We start from the raw sequence: 13,572 nt of genomic DNA, 5'->3' as shown, positions 1-13,572 counted from the left end.
TATCAGCCTTGGAGGAGATTATGTTGAGAAATAAAAAAAAAAATTCTTAAAAACGTTGCTTTTCTTGGTCAGGCCGGAAACTTATCAATCCACCCTCGTATATTTGTTTAACCTAAAAAAGTAATTATTCGAATTGGATATTTCTATAATTTCAGTTAAAAATTCGTCTCTTTTTTTTTTTGTATAAATTAATCTTCTTGGGTGAAACTGATTTTGTATTTATTTTTATTTGCCCTGTTATTGTTCTCTATAAAATGTGTCTTCAGACTGGACAACTAAACGAGTACACCGAAAGGAAGAAGATGCCTTCGGAGGTAATCTGCATGGGAATAGGAGCCGTTCCCGCTGGCGAAGTGCGTGCCCTCTTTCTCGCGGTGGGCCTCCAAGACAACACTGTACGAATATTGTCCCTCGACAACAATGACTGCTTATCGCCGAGAAGTATGCAGGCACTGCCAGCCGCCGCGGAAAGTCTCTGTATCGTTGAAATGGGGATGAAGGATTCGGATAATTCGGAGGATGCTGGGGCGCCCCAGCAGTCGAGTCTCTATCTGAACATTGGTCTGCAGAACGGTGTATTGCTGCGAACCGTTTTGGATCAGATATCGGGTGATTTGGCCGACACGCGAACCCGATATCTAGGTTCTCGACCCGTCAAACTCTTTCGTATTAAAATGCAGGGCAGTCAGGCCGTGCTTGCAATGAGCAGTCGTTCCTGGCTGAGTTATTACTATCAGAATCGCTTCCACTTGACGCCACTCTCCTACGAGAGTCTGGAATTTGCCTCAGGCTTCAGTTCCGAGCAGTGTCCCGAGGGCATTGTCGCCATCTCGACCAATACTCTGAGAATTTTGGCTCTCGAGAAATTGGGCGCTGTCTTCAATCAGGTGAGCTTTCCTCTTGAGTACACACCGCGAAAGTTTGTCATTCACAATGACTCGGCGCATTTGCTCGTTCTCGAGACGGAGCACAATGCTTACACGGAGGAGACGAAACATCAGAGGCGGCTGCAAATGGCGGAGGAGATGCAGGAGGCTGCTGGTGCGGAAGAGGCGGCTGTTGCTCGAGAACTTGCCGAAGCTTTTCTCTCTGAGGAGTCGAACGAGGCGGTTTTTGGCGCGCCGCGAGCAGGCCCGGGTCTCTGGGCTTCGCTGATTCGCATCATTGCACCGACCACAGGCGAGACATTTGAGACTTATCGGCTGAAACAGAATTTGGCGGCGTTGAGTTTGGCGATGGTGAAATTTGGGAATCAGGGCGATCAGCAGTTTCTGATTGTCGGAGTTGCCAAGGATTATCAGCTCAATCCTCGAATCAGCAATGGTGGATATCTTCACACGTACAAGTAAGATTTGATTTTAAACATTCATTAGAGGGATCACAGTTGGAGTTTTTAAAGGTTCAAGAATTTATGTTGAGCAAATTATCTCGAGAATGAGAATTTTAGGAATTTCTCATCTCTTGTTACCCTTTTTTTCAGTTGAAAAAGTACAATTTTATTCGAAATTTCAACTTGCACACCAAATACAGTTTTTATCACACTTTCCTAATCGACGAATCTTTAATCAAATGATCGAATTTTCAAAAAAACATTTTTTAATATCAACTAAAAAAATATTATACCGTATATTAAATTAAAGGTCTGCCATTATGTTTTTGGTTGATAATTCATCTCTCTTTTTTTTTGGTTAACAATTTTATACTTTGAAAATTCTACGATTTTGTTAAAAATTCATTCTTTTTGCTTGAAAATTCAACAGTTGTGTACAAAATTCGACTTTATAGAATCTTTTATAAACGGAATAAAACAGTATTTCAAACATAATCTTACATTTTTAGATTTGAAAAAGATGAATATTTTACGAGGCCAGTTTAATTTTGAAGTGAGGAAGACGAATTTTCAACTAAAAAATATGACTTTTCTAACAAATGAGGATTTTTAACAGCATTTTAATCTTGTAATATTCTTTATATAGAATCTTTTATAAACGGAATAAAACAGTATTTCAAACATAATCTTACATTTTTAGATTTGAAAAAGATGAATATTTTACGAGGCCAGTTTAATTTTGAAGTGAGGAAGACGAATTTTCAATTAAAAAATATGACTTTTCTAACAAATGAGGATTTTTTACACCAATAGGATTGATTTTCCATACCAATAGGATTGATTTTCCATCCAATAATACAAGTTATGAAAAAAAAAAGATTACCTTTTAAGAAAATAGTTGAATTTAGATTAATTATAAACTAAAAATATATATTTTTTTTTTCAAATAAAAATAAGTAGCTTTCAATCGAAAAGGGTTAATTTTTAACTAAAGAAGATGACTTTTAAACAAAACAGTTAAATCTTCAACCAAACAGTAGAATTTTTAAGCAAGAAATGAATTTTTAGCTAAAAGGTGATATTTTTCTTAGCAAAATAGTTGAACTCAGATTAATTCTGAAAAAGAAATATTATAGTTTTGTTTTTGATAAGAAGAACTAACCATCAAACGAAATAGATTTTTTGAACCAAGATTTTAATTTTAAACAAAAAAAAGGTGACTTTAAGAACCTAGTTCAATTTTCAATAAAATAAATAAACTTTCAAATATAAAAAATGAATTTTCCACTAAAAAAAAAAGATTTTTCTACCAAACAATAAATTTTCAACAAAAAAAAAATATGAATTTTCGACAAAAGTATAAATTTTCGACCAAACACGATTACTTTTTCCAAAAATAATCGTTGAATTTTCACAAAAAGTATGTTTTTTGAGTAAAAGAGATTATTTATTAAACAAAAATACAGCAATAGACTTTTCAAATAAAAAGAATTAATTTTCAATAAAAAAAGATGAATGATCAACCAAAAAATGTGAATTTTTAATAATAAAAATTAATTTTCTACCAGACAATATAATTTTTTGTCGAAAAACAATTACTTTTTAACAAAAGAATTTTTTTTAATTTCATTTTTTGTTCGTTGAAGATTCTTAATTTTAGTTGAAAGTACGTTTTTTTTGGCTAAAAAATTTAATTAAAAATTCGTTTTTTTTTTTTTGTTAACTAAAAATTCAAATATTTTGTTTTAAAACTTAACTGTTTAATTGTAAATTAACTTTTTTGTTGTTATTTCATGTTCTTGTTTTTAAAATTAAATTGTTTGATAGAGAATTAGGCTTTTTGGCTTGAAAATTCAACAAATTTGTATAAAATTAAACTGTTTTGTAGAAAATTCGTTTTCGTTTTTATTGAAAATTCATCCTCAATGAAAATTTATCTACTTCTCACATTTTGGTTAAAAAATTATGTTTTTTTGTTAAAAATTTATCTTTTGTTTTGTTTTTTTTTTTTTTTTTTTTTTTTTTGTAGAAAATGAACTTTTTTTCGTCAAAAGCTAGTAATGTTGAAAATATATACTGTTTGGTCAAATCTAACTGTTTTATTTTTTATTAATTAATTAATTAATTTATTTTTTACTGAAAATTTTTTTCTTGGTAGAAATTTCATCTCTTTTTGGTTAAAAATGCAACATCTTAGTTGAAGATTTATTTATTTTGGTTGAGGATTAAACTATTTTGTTGAAAATTAAAAAATTTGGTAGAAAATTCGACTTTTTTTTGTAGAAAATTCGTTTTTATCGTTGTTGTTTTAATTGAAAATTAATTTTTCTCAGTAGAAATTCATCTGCTTAATTTTTTGGTTAAAAATTGAACTTTTATAGTTTAAAAATGCAGACTATTCATCTTTTTTGTTTGAAAAATCATCAATTTGGTAATGGATTTAACTATGTTATAAACAATTAAATGGTTTTGTAAAAAAAAAAAAATAGTTTTTCTTTTTGTTTAATTGAAAATTAGTTCTCAATGGAAATGTAAATACTCCATTTTCAGGGTGACCGGTTTAATCAAAGAAAAAACCTTTTGGGCATCTCTCGGTTTACAACAAATCACAACTTTTTTTTGGCTTATTTAACATTTGTTTCTCACCTATTTTAGAAAAAAAATGTCACCTGATCACATTTTTTGACGACAATAGGTACTGTGATGACTGAAATATGTATGTCATAATTACTAGATATATTTTTACAAAAACATTCTAGAGTGAAATAAGTATATCCCTTTTAAAATGGGAGAGTTGCTACAGATCAGGTAATCCCAAAAAGTCAGGGAATCTTAAGGAAAACGTGTTCATTTTATTATTATGGTTAAAAATCATAACTATTTGGTTAAAAATTAGACTCTTTTGGTTGAGGATTCATACTATTTTGTTAAAAATTCATCTTTTTTTGGTAGAATTGAACAATTTTTGGTATAAAATTGAATTCTTTTTTGGTTTAAATATGAAAAATAACGTTTTTCTTTGAGAATTCATCATTATTTGTTAAAAATTTACATACTTAACTGAAAGTGGAACTACTCTGTTAAAAATTTATTTGTTTGATGATTCATCATTTTGGTTGGCAAACTTTCCTTTTTTGAAAATTTAATTATTTTATTGAAAATTATTTGTTTTAACTGAAATTTTCACTTGTAGATGTTTCATTTTTAGTTCAAAATTGATCTTTTTTTAATTAAAAATCCAACTAGTTGGTTAAGAGTTTGCCCTTTTTAGTTAAAAATCCACTATTTCGTTGAAAATTCATGTATTCGGTTAAAAATTAAACTTTTTTGTTTTAAATTCATCTATTCAGTTAAAAATTGGTCTTTTTCAGTTTAAGATTCAACTATTTTGTTAAAAATTCATGTTTATTATGTTAAAAATTCGTATATTTTGGTAGAAAATTCAAATTATTGATTGAAAATTGATCTTTTTGGTAAAAATTAATTTCTGTAGTAGAAAATTTATCTTTTTACTTAAAAATGCATGTATTTGGTTAAAAATTTAACTTTTTTAGTTGAAGATTTATCATTTTAGTTGAAAATTCACTTTAACTATTCCATTTTTTGTGGAAAATTGACCTTTTTTGATAGAAATGTAATCTTTTTGGTTAAACATTTTTCTGTTTTGTAGAAAATTGAACTGTTATATTTTTTAAGAATTTATTTCCTTGGTTGAAAACCAATGTTTCGTTAAAAATTTAGTTTTATATATATAGAAAATTCATATTTTTAGTTGAAGTTTCATCACTGTTATTAAAAACTAATTTCTTTGGCTGAAAATTCATTTCTTAAACTAAAGATTTAACTATTCTATTTTTGGTTCAAAATTTATATTTTTAGTTCAAAATTAATTCATTTTTTTGAAAACTTATTTTTTGTTTAAAATTTACTTTTCTAACTGCAGTTTAAACTATTCTAGTTTTGGTTTTTAACCACTGCTACTTTTTCATTTTCCTTGATCATTAAATATTCAAATACCACAGCATTTTAATCTTGTAATATTCTTTATATAGAATCTTTTATAAACGGAATAAAACAGTATTTCGGATACAAATTTTAATTTTTCAAATTTATTGATTTATTTACAAAAAAAATGTATTTTCTGCTATAGAAGATGGCTTTTTAACAAAATAATTGAATTTTCCACAAAATAATTAACAGGGTGGCCGTTGGACCGGGAATTTTCTGAGACCGGAAATTTTACAAATTTTCAGAAGGAAAATCTGTCATTAAATTCTTTTTATTTGCAGGATTTTCGAGAAGTTGTAGGACAAATTCAATTAATTTTAAAAGTTATGTAGAAGTTCTGAAAAAATTTCAAAAATGATTTGGAATTTGAGAAAATTTTTTCAACAACTTCTAGATTTCTCAAGATTTTGAAGAAAAAAATTTTTTAAGCTTTTCAAGGATGCTTATAAATTATTTGAAATGAAAATAATTGAACTTCTAATTTAAGAACTTTTAAGTTAAAAGTTTAAAATTTTTAAAATGTTTCTAGCCTAAAATAACTTAATAATATAATAATATTAATAATAATATTAATAATATAATTTTGAAAAGGTTAAAATTCAAGATTTTTCAGTTAAAAATGAAATTCAACTACAGTGTTGAATTTTTCAGTTAGAAAGGCGAATTTTGTACACAGCTTTTGAATTTTCAAGCAAAGTATGAAATTTTTACGCAAAATAGATGATTTCTCAATGAAATTTTTTTTTATATTTAAACCCAAAAAATATTGTAACTATGAATTAAGGATAGTTGAATTTTATAAAAAAAAAGAACGAATTTTCAACCGTAAAGATTTTTCAGTCAAGAATAAAAAATAAATTCAACTACAATGTTAAATTTTTCCGCTAGAAAGTCGAATTTTGTACACAACTGTTGAATTTTCAAGCAAAAAGGATGAATTTTTAACAAAATCGTAGAATTTTCAAAGTATAAAATTGTTAACCAAAAAAAAAGAGAGATGAATTATCAACCAAAAACATAATGGCAGACCTTTAATTTAATATACGGTATAATATTTTTTTAGTTGATATTAAAAAATGGTTGGAACATCTGAGACCTGCAACGTTTAAAAATGCATTAAAAACAAATTTAAAAATTTTTGGGGAAACAAAAACAGAAAAGTAGGTTTTTCATATAGTCATTTTTGTATGTTTAAAATTATTTCTATCCATCTTATTAAAACAAAAAATACTTTGAATAACTGAGGGTTCTTTTTTGAAAAGAATATACTAGTTTACGAAAATTTTGCGAATAATGAATCAAAATCTATCTACTGATACAAAAAAAAAAAAAAAAACATTTAAAAAGATTTCAAAATGGGCCTTTTTCAATTCTGTTTTATTTTTTTCCATCTCCGATCTTATTGTATTTTTTTTTTTTTTTTTGAATCAGTACAGAGTGCTGAAATGTTGAATAGATGTTTTATAGTTGAAAAATCTGAATTTTAAAGTTGCATAGATTTTTCAAAACGATAAATGAAATCCTCTTTTAGTCCCTTTTTTTCTGAGACCGCTGTGATCCCTGTGTTTTTTTTTAGTAAATTTATAAACTCTAGTTAAAATCGAATGATGACAATCACACTATCTGCTCAGTGATGATAACCCTGCAGTGCTGACAAAGTTAAAAAACTATTTAAATAAAGTGATTTGAAAAGGGAATATTTGTCTGATGTATCCTTTTTTTTTTTTTTTTAACTTTGTAGAATCAGTCCGGATGGCAAAAAACTGGATCTCGTGCATGAGACAGTTGTGGACGAGATTCCACTCGCTATTTGTCCCTACCAAGGCCGAATTTTGGTTGGCGTTGGTCGAATGTTGCGTCTCTATGACATGGGGAAGAAAAAATTGTTGCGAAAGTGTGAAAACAAGCACATTCCAAACGCGATTGTTAGCATAAATGCTGTTGGTCATCGGATATACGTGAGTGATGTTCAGGAATCTGTTTACGCTGTGAGATACAAGAGACAAGAAAATCAGCTGATTGTGTTTGCGGATGACACTCATCCACGCTGGATCACAACGACCTGTGTTCTGGATTACGATACCGTTGCGACTGCCGATAAATTTGGAAATATTGCTGTCGTAAGTTTTTTTACTTTATTTTATTATGTTTTTTTATTTCTTAAGGAATTCAGACCACTTTAATGACACTTTTTTTTTTTTTTTTTTTTTTTGAGCGATGACGCTATTTTGCTACTCTTTCGAACAAAATGACACTAAAGAAACTAGTTTTTATTTAATTTTAATTAACCGCTAATGACACTGTTTCTTTGCTTTTTCTTGAAAATACTTTGCGAATTTTTAAACGAGAAGATTAATTTTCCATCAGTGGAGACCAAATAGTTGAATTTTCCATTAAGAATAATTTTCTACCTAAAAGACGAATTTTAAACTAAATATATTGAACAATAGATATGATGCTAGTCCAAATTTATATTGTTTTTTTTTTAAATTTTATTCATTATAATTTTTTTTTTTATATTTAATTTGAAAGCTGAATTTTTAACCGAAAAAAGATCAATTTTTAACAAAAAATTGGTTAAATTTTTATTTAAGTGAGTTTTCATTTAAAAGGTGGGTTTTATAAAAACTAGTATAATTTTGTACCAAACTGTTTAGTTTTAAACGCGAGAGTATAATTTTTCAACCAAAAAGTTAATTTTGAGAAAAGTAATAAAATTTTTAGTTCCGGAAATTAATTTTGAAAAAAGAAATCAACTGAGACTGATGAATCTTCAAAAAAATAAAAATTTAGTACTAAATTTATATTATATTTTATTTTTCATTTAATTGATTATTTTATTTATATTTTTTTGTTTCTAAAATTTTGCAACTAAATAGATGCATTTTTTTAACCGAAAAAGATCAATTCTTAACAAATAAAAAAATGGTTAAATTTTTATTCAAGAGAGTTTTCTGTAAAAAAAAGGATTTTCTAAAAAACCGTATAATTTTGTACCAAACTGATGAATTTTAAACTCGAGAATATAATTTTTCAACCAAACAGTTAATTTTAAGAAAAGAGTTGAATTTTTAATTCGGGATATTAATTTTTGAGAACAAAAAAAGAATTTTCAACCATAACAATTTTTTTTAAAATAGCGAAAAATATAATAGTTAATATTTTAAAAAAATGTAATTGAATATAAATAATAGTTGGATTTAACGAACAAAAACGAATTTTTAATAAAAGACTTGAATTCTCAACAAAAGTGGATTAATTTTCAACTGAAGAGTTACATTTCTAACAAAAAATATTGTTTTTCTACCAACAACAACAAAAAACGAATTTTCAACAAGTTTTGTACTAAATTTATAATATATTTTATTTTTTATATTGTTTATTTTAATTTTATTATGCTTCATTTATTTTAAAATTTTTATTTAAGAGTTTTCATTTAAAAAAAAAGGATTTTCTAAAAAACAGTATAATTTTATACCAAACTGTTGAATTTTAGAATCGAAAAAAAATTAACTACCAATGAACCAGAGTAAAAGGTGATATTTTAATATAAGATTCAATAAAATATTTTATTTAAAAAAATTAATTTTTCCAAAAAAAAAAGAATTCCACTAAAATTTATCAATCATAAAAAAAATGTACAAAAAATAACTTTAAAGAATTTTGTTCCACTTTCAACCAAGAATTTGAATTTTCAACCTAAAATTATGAATTTGAATGAAAAATATTATTGTTAATATTTTTAAAAAAAATTAATTGAATATAAAAAATAGTTGGATTTAACGAACAAAAACGAATTTTTAATTAAAGACTTAAATTGTCAACGAAAGTGGATTAATTTTCAACTAAACAATTAAATTTTTAAACAAAAATATGGTTCTTCTACACACAACAACAAAAACGAATTTTAAACAAATTTTGTACTAAATTTATAATATATTTTAATTTTATTATACTTCATTTATTTAAAAAATTTTGTTTCTTTACATTTTTAACTAAATAGTTTAATTTTTAGCCGAAAAAGATCAATTTTAAACAAAAAATGCATTAAATTTTTATTTAAGAGAGTTTTCATTTAAAAAAAAAAGGATTTTCTAAAAAACAGTATAATTTTATACCAAACTGTTGAATTTTAGACTTGAAAAAATATTAACTACCAATGAACCAGAGTAATAGGTGATATTTTAATATAAGATTCAATGAAATATTTTAATTTGCATTAAAAAAATTATTTTTTTCAAAAAATAAGAATTCCACTAAAATTTATAAATCATAAAAAAAATAACTTTCAAGAATTTTGTTCCACTTTCAACCAAGAATTTGAATTTTCAACCTAAAATTATGAATTTGAATGAAAAATATTATTGTTAATATTTAAAAAAAAAATTAATTAAATATAAAAAATAGTTGGATTTAACGAACAAAAACGAATTTTTAATTAAAGACTTAAATTTTCAACGAAAGTGGATTAATTTTCAACTAAACAATTAAATTTTTAACCAAAAATACTGTTTTTCTACCAACAACAAAAGAATTTTTAACAAATTTTGTACTAAATTTATGATATATTTTTTATTTTATTTATTATTGTTTTAATTTTATCATGCTGAATTTATTAATATTTTTTTAGTTTTTAAACACTTTCAACTAAATCATTTAATGTCTACACCGAAAAAAGATTAATTTTAGCAAAAAATTAATTAGTTAAATTTTCACAAGAGAATTAATTTTCAATCAAAATAAATTATTTTATACAAAAGAATATAATTTTGTATCAAATTGTTGAATCTTAAACACGAGAATATAATTTTTGAACCGAAAAGTTAATTTTCAGAAGAATAGTTAAATTTTTAGTTCAGGAAATTAATTTTTAACAAAAAAAAGACATTTCAACTAAAAATTTTCTATAAAAAAAAAGACTCATTTTTAACAAAACACATTAATTTTCAACCATTTATTCCGTTGGAGATTTATTAAAATATTTAAATTTGCGTTTAAAAAAGTTAATTTTTACAAAAAAAAAAGAATTCAACTAAAATTTATGAATCTTTAAAGAAAAAAAAAAATGTATGTAACTTTAAGAATTTTGTTCAACTTTCAAACAAGAATTTGAAATTTCAACGAAAAATATAATAATTAATATTTATAAAAAATGTAATTGAATATAAAAAATAGATGGATTTAACGAACAAAAACGAATTTTTAATTAAAGACTTAATTTTTGAAGAAAAAAAAATTTTTAACCAAAAAAATTCACTACTTAGGAACTACAGTTTTGAACTAGTTACATTTTTGAAAAATGGTACACTTTTAAAAACTCTTAGAAGATTAATTTTGAAGGAAAAATGTAATAGTTGATATTTTAACATAAAGGAATTTTTTTTAGGATAAAAAAACAATTATACCAATTATATCAAGAATAATAATTTTGTATCAAAGAAGATTATTTTTTAACAAAACACATTAGTTTTCAATCAGTTAATCTATTGGAGAATCAATAAAATATTTAAATTTGTATTTTAAAAAATTTAATTTTTACAACGACAAAAAAAGAGAATTATACTAAAATTTATGAATCTTCGAAAAAAAAAAAATAATTCAAGAATTTTGTTCCGCTTTTAACCAAGAATTGGAAATTTCAACGAAAAATATAATAGTTAATATTAAGAAAAATTTAGTTGAATATAAAAACAGTTGGATTTAACGAACAAAAACTAATTTTTAATGAAAGACTTGAATTCTCAACGAAAATATATTAATTTTCAACTAAACAGTTATATTTTAACCAAAAATATTGTTTTTCTACCAACAAAAAAAAATTCTCAAAATTTTGCATAATAATTTTCCATAAAAAAAATACTAATTTTTTTGTAACAAAACACATTAATTTTCAACCAATTAATCCGTTCTTTTTTTCAATGAAATATTCAAATTTGCATTTAAAAAAGGTAATTTTAACAACAACAAAAAAGAATTCCACTAAAATTTATGAATCTTCAAAAAAATAAAATAATAACTTTCAAGAATTTTGTTCCACTTTCAGCCAAGAATTGGAAATTTCAACGAAAAATATAATAGTTAATATTTAAAAAAATGTAATTGAATATAAAAAACAGTTGGATTTAACGAACAAAAACTAATTTTTAATTAAAGACTTGAATTCTCAACGAAATTGGATTAATTTTCATCTAAACAGTTACATTTTAAACCAAAAATATTGTTTTTCTACTAACAACAAAAGAAAAAACGAATTTTCAACAAATTTTGCACTAAATTTACATTATTAACAAAAAATTGGTTAAATTTTTATTTAAGAGGGCTTTCACTGTTAAACAAGAATTGTATTAAAAAACAGTATAACTTTGTACCAAATTATGGAATTTTCAACGCGAAAATATAATTTTTCAATCGAAAAGTTAATTTTCCGAAACACGGTTAAATTCTGAGTTCAGAAAATTAATTTAAAAAAAAGAAAGAAAGAAAAACGGATTTTCTACTAAAATTATGAATTTTCAATAAAAATAAATAAATGAGCTACCAAGGAGAAAGTTCTGAACCAAGGAGTTGAATTTAAAAAAATAAAGACCCGAAAAATATAAATTTTTAATCAAAAATATAATATTTGATATTTAAACAAACACAAAAAATAATTTAGTTGAAAATATGAAATAGTTGGATTTAATGAACAAAAAATAATTTTCAACAAAATACTTAAATTCTCAACTAAAATAGATTAATCATCAACAAAACACTTGTATTTTTAACAAAAAAATTGTTTTTCTTAAAAAAAAAAATACATACATTTTCAACCAAGTGTATACATTTTCTATATTTTTGTTGAAATTTCGAGCTGAAAAGACAAATTTTCTAAAAAGTAGATTAATTTTTAACCAGTTGTTTTTTTAACCAAACAAGATTGATTTATTTATATGCAGCGAGAAATGAATTTTCAAACCAAAAAGACATGGGTCCAATAATAGTTGAAAATATTTCAATTTCATACCAAATAGTAAAATTTTTAACATAAAAAAAAGACTGTTTGACAAAAATGTTTGAATTTCCAAGATTTTTCGACAATTAATTTGTCGAAATAAAAAATTACTTTAATTTTTCCTAGGAAGCTGAAAATATTTTTTTACTCTAAAATATTCCATTTTTAAATCATTCAGTTTGAAATATTTCATTTAAGAAAAAGAGCAATGATTTCATGTTTAGAAATATCTGACTGTTCCTTTAAAATCAGTAATTATAAATTAAATATTCAAATTAAAAAAAAAATAACATTTTGGTGCAAATATTCCACCGCCTAATTGAAAAAAAATATAGATTTTTGCAGATTTTGTATAGAAAATTTAGAAGCTTTCTAAAAATGTTGATAGGCTTCAGAATAAAAAAAAAAACATTTCCTATAAAAATTGAAAATGATTTTTTATTTAATAAACTAATTTTAAGAGAATATTTAAAAATATTTATAACGATTTACAAAATTTTCATAAATAAATGGAAGATTTTAAGAAAATTTCTTTAATCTGACAGAATTAAAAAAAGATTAATTTGAAGAAATTTAAAAAAGCATCTAGATGTTTCAAGATTAAAACAAAAAATTGCCAAGCATTATAAGAATTTTTAAACTATTTGAAATTAAAATAATTTAACTTTCAATTCGAACAGGGAATTTTCAATTGTTTGCAAATTTTTTGTTGGAACTGGAATTTATCCAGAATAATAATAATAATGACTTGGCACCGGGAATTTTCAAATTTTAATAAATTCCAACCTAGTGCTGGAAATTTTCAAAAAGGAATAAAATTCGGAATGGAAACAAAATTTTTTCAAAGCATTCTAGTTCTGAGTTGAAGCAGGAAATTTTCATATTTGAACCAATTCTGAGTTGAAACTCGTATTTATCCAAAAGAATTATAATTTGTCTTGGAACAGGGATTTTTTTTCATAGAATGAATTCTAATTTGAAACGGAGAATTTCCGAAAAGTATTGAAATGCCGAATTTGAACAAGGAATTTTCAATATTAAACCAATTTTGAGTTGGATTTGGAATTTATCCAGAGAATAACAATTCTGAATGGAAAATTGAATTTTTTAAGCAGAATTATAATTCTGAGTTTAAGGGCACGTGACACAGCTAAATACCTATATTACCGACGACAGTTTTTCAGTTCACTGAATGTTTTTTTGAACCTAAGAACTTTTTTTGTAAATAAAATATCGAGCTGAA

General features: G+C 24.5%; 1 protein-coding gene across 2 annotated transcripts in view; it reads left to right on the top strand.

Annotated features, from left to right (window-relative positions):
- Positions 1 to 254: 254 nt before the first annotated feature.
- The window catches only part of LOC117171498 (splicing factor 3B subunit 3-like), a 37,947-nt gene continuing 24,629 nt past the window's right edge, over positions 255 to 13,572 (top strand). For both annotated transcript variants that reach the window (XM_033358863.1, XM_033358862.1), the window contains exons 1-2: positions 255 to 1,345; positions 7,080 to 7,458. In XM_033358863.1, coding sequence (XP_033214754.1) covers positions 255 to 1,345; positions 7,080 to 7,458 — 1,470 coding nt within the window. The remainder of the gene's footprint in view (positions 1,346 to 7,079; positions 7,459 to 13,572) is intronic.

Source organism: Belonocnema kinseyi, chromosome 4, assembly GCF_010883055.1.
Source record: "Belonocnema kinseyi isolate 2016_QV_RU_SX_M_011 chromosome 4, B_treatae_v1, whole genome shotgun sequence".
Classification (NCBI taxonomy): domain Eukaryota; kingdom Metazoa; phylum Arthropoda; class Insecta; order Hymenoptera; family Cynipidae; genus Belonocnema; species Belonocnema kinseyi.
Note: the sequence above shows the minus strand (reverse complement) of the source record. Positions and strands in the feature narration are given on the sequence as shown.